A 2,500-nucleotide genomic window follows, 5' to 3' on the forward strand; every position below is an offset into this window, starting at 1 on the left:
GGGTAGAGTCACATGGGGTAACCTCCTCGTGGTCACTATAATGTGGTTCTCAATGGTATTACCTTCTGATGACATCACTGTACCATGGTACTCTAAGGATTGTTTACATTACAAACTATTCCATGTTTACTGTCCGTCACAGTCCATTAGTGACAAACAGTGGCATGACCAATGGTGGGCCGTAGTGACCCACCCAGAATATTAGAGATTATTCTTTGACTTCAATTATATTTGAAAATGGTTTAAAAATGCATAAATTCTGATTTCTGAATGTTTGAATGAGCCGCTTCTCTGTTGTCAAGCAAAATGACAAATGAAGAGTTTTATTCGTTGGTGAGTCTGATAATATCTCAGTCAGATATGTTTGAGTTGCCCGATGAAGAGTCATAGGCGTATCCAAAGCTATGCATGGTCGATATCCTGTGAGTCAACACCATGTGTTTGCAGCTTGTAAACATGGAGTTCCCTGTTTATTCATCTTGAAAATATGCAGGAAATAGATGGTTTTTGTCAGATGACTCTAGGTAAATACAACATTTGTCATTCACATGATACATGTTATTGACCATCTTTAGTTAAAAAAGTTTTTAATTAAAAAAAATATATATATATTATTATTATTTTTATTTTTTCGTTTTTTAAGTCAAGTTTGTAAGTTTGGCATCATTAGCAGTAACTGTAGTAATGTAGTAACTAGTTTTATTTAATTTAATTTGTTTAGTGTTTTTAGCCATTTTCACAATGCTTCGTTGCGTCACAAAACGCGTCAATGGTCACGTGGGAAATCCAACAAGACAAAACGGTTCCGTGTAGCGCTTGGAATTCCGAATCATTTAAGCGAATCGATTCTTTCGGATAGTTGACGTAAATGTGAACTAGCTAAAATAAACGATTCCTTTATTTCTAGCGTTTGGAACTCTGATTCATTTTAGCGAGTCGGTTCATTCGGACGATTCATGTAAATGAACTAGTTCGCATAAATGACTCACTGAGCCACGTGCAGCGAGGGATTTTGCCTTCAGTTAATTGCTGTTGTTTATCGCTACATTACAGTTCAGTTAAATATCCAATAGGGTGATTTCTAGTTTAATTAGTGTATATTAAGTATATAAATGTAAATAATAATGAACAATACTTTTGTAGCATTTATTAATCTTTGTTAATGTTCATTCCAACATTAACTGGTAAAATGAAACATTTTATATGTTAAAATTAGTTTATGCACAATGAAATATGAATTTACAATAAACAATTGTATTTTTACAATAACTAATGATTAATAAATGCTTAAAACACATATTGTTCATTGTTAATTCATGATAATTAATACATTACCTCATGCTAACGTATAGAACATTATTGTAAAGGGTTACCAATGTTGTCAACCATGCCTTACTATAGTAATATTGTAGTAGCGATGTTTAATTTTGAGGTTAAGTGTGGATTTACTAAAATACCATGGTTAAAATATTATTGGACATTGGGCTTTCAATCAATGTAGTTTGTCCCGAGTATCTCATACGAGTATTCACTGCTTAATAATAGTTTGAGAAGCAGCTTATAACAACATCAGAGATGCCAAAATAATAAAAGTACCCATTTTGCTATTGATAAGTGCTGATCTGTTCTTTCCCGCTCTTGAAAGCACCATCCATCACTGTCGATGTGTCTTTTATATCAACAGCAGATGAGAAGATACAATGATGAAGTGATTACCATGCAAAAAAATGCTGTTTCATTTCCTCTTTTGGTGTTTGGCCAAGGGTGATTTCCACAAAATAAACACCAACATTTGTACATGACATCTGTCGCTATCTGTTCTCAGGTCAGAAAGGAAGAAGTAATGAGTCGTCTAAATGTTGTTTCCTGTTGCCTCACCCCTCTCCTGCTACAAACACTGACTGTGAGTGTTTCAAAATGTACATAATTACTTCAAATCCCACCACAGCAAGCATTTGTTCTGACTCAGTGAAAGACTTAGAGGTCACTATAAAGTGACTGTTAAGGCATTTGAGATTGTAAGGCACAGCCTAGATATTGTTAAATTACTTGTATCAATAGCATGTAAGTGGCACATATAGGCCTACCAAAGTATATTTTAATCAAAATGAATGCATGAATTTATTTCTTCCGTGGAACACAACAGTAGAATATTTGGCAAAAGCATGCAGTAACACATGCTGACACATGCTAACACCTGCTAACACACGCTGACACATGCTAACACCTGCTAACACACGCTGACACATGCTAACACCTACTAACACACGCTGACACATGCTAACACACGCTGACACATGCTAACACATGCTAACACACGCTGACACATGCTAACACATACTAACACACGCTGACACATGCTAACACACGCTGACACATGCTAACACATGCTAACACACGCTGACACATGCTAACACATGCTAACACACGCTGACACGTGCTAACACATGCTAACACACGCTGACACATGCTAACACATTTTGTGTTCCCGGTCAAAAAT

General features: G+C 35.7%; 1 protein-coding gene across 1 annotated transcript in view; it reads left to right on the forward strand.

Moving 5' to 3' along the window:
• Positions 1-2,500, forward strand: part of si:ch211-241b2.5 (uncharacterized) — a 17,641-nt gene that overhangs the window by 8,136 nt on the left and 7,005 nt on the right. Inside the window, exon 6 of the mRNA XM_052105694.1 lies at positions 1,826-1,903. Coding sequence (XP_051961654.1) covers positions 1,826-1,903 — 78 coding nt within the window. The remainder of the gene's footprint in view (positions 1-1,825; positions 1,904-2,500) is intronic.

The sequence above is a fragment of the Xyrauchen texanus genome, chromosome 35, assembly GCF_025860055.1.
Source record: "Xyrauchen texanus isolate HMW12.3.18 chromosome 35, RBS_HiC_50CHRs, whole genome shotgun sequence".
Classification (NCBI taxonomy): domain Eukaryota; kingdom Metazoa; phylum Chordata; class Actinopteri; order Cypriniformes; family Catostomidae; genus Xyrauchen; species Xyrauchen texanus.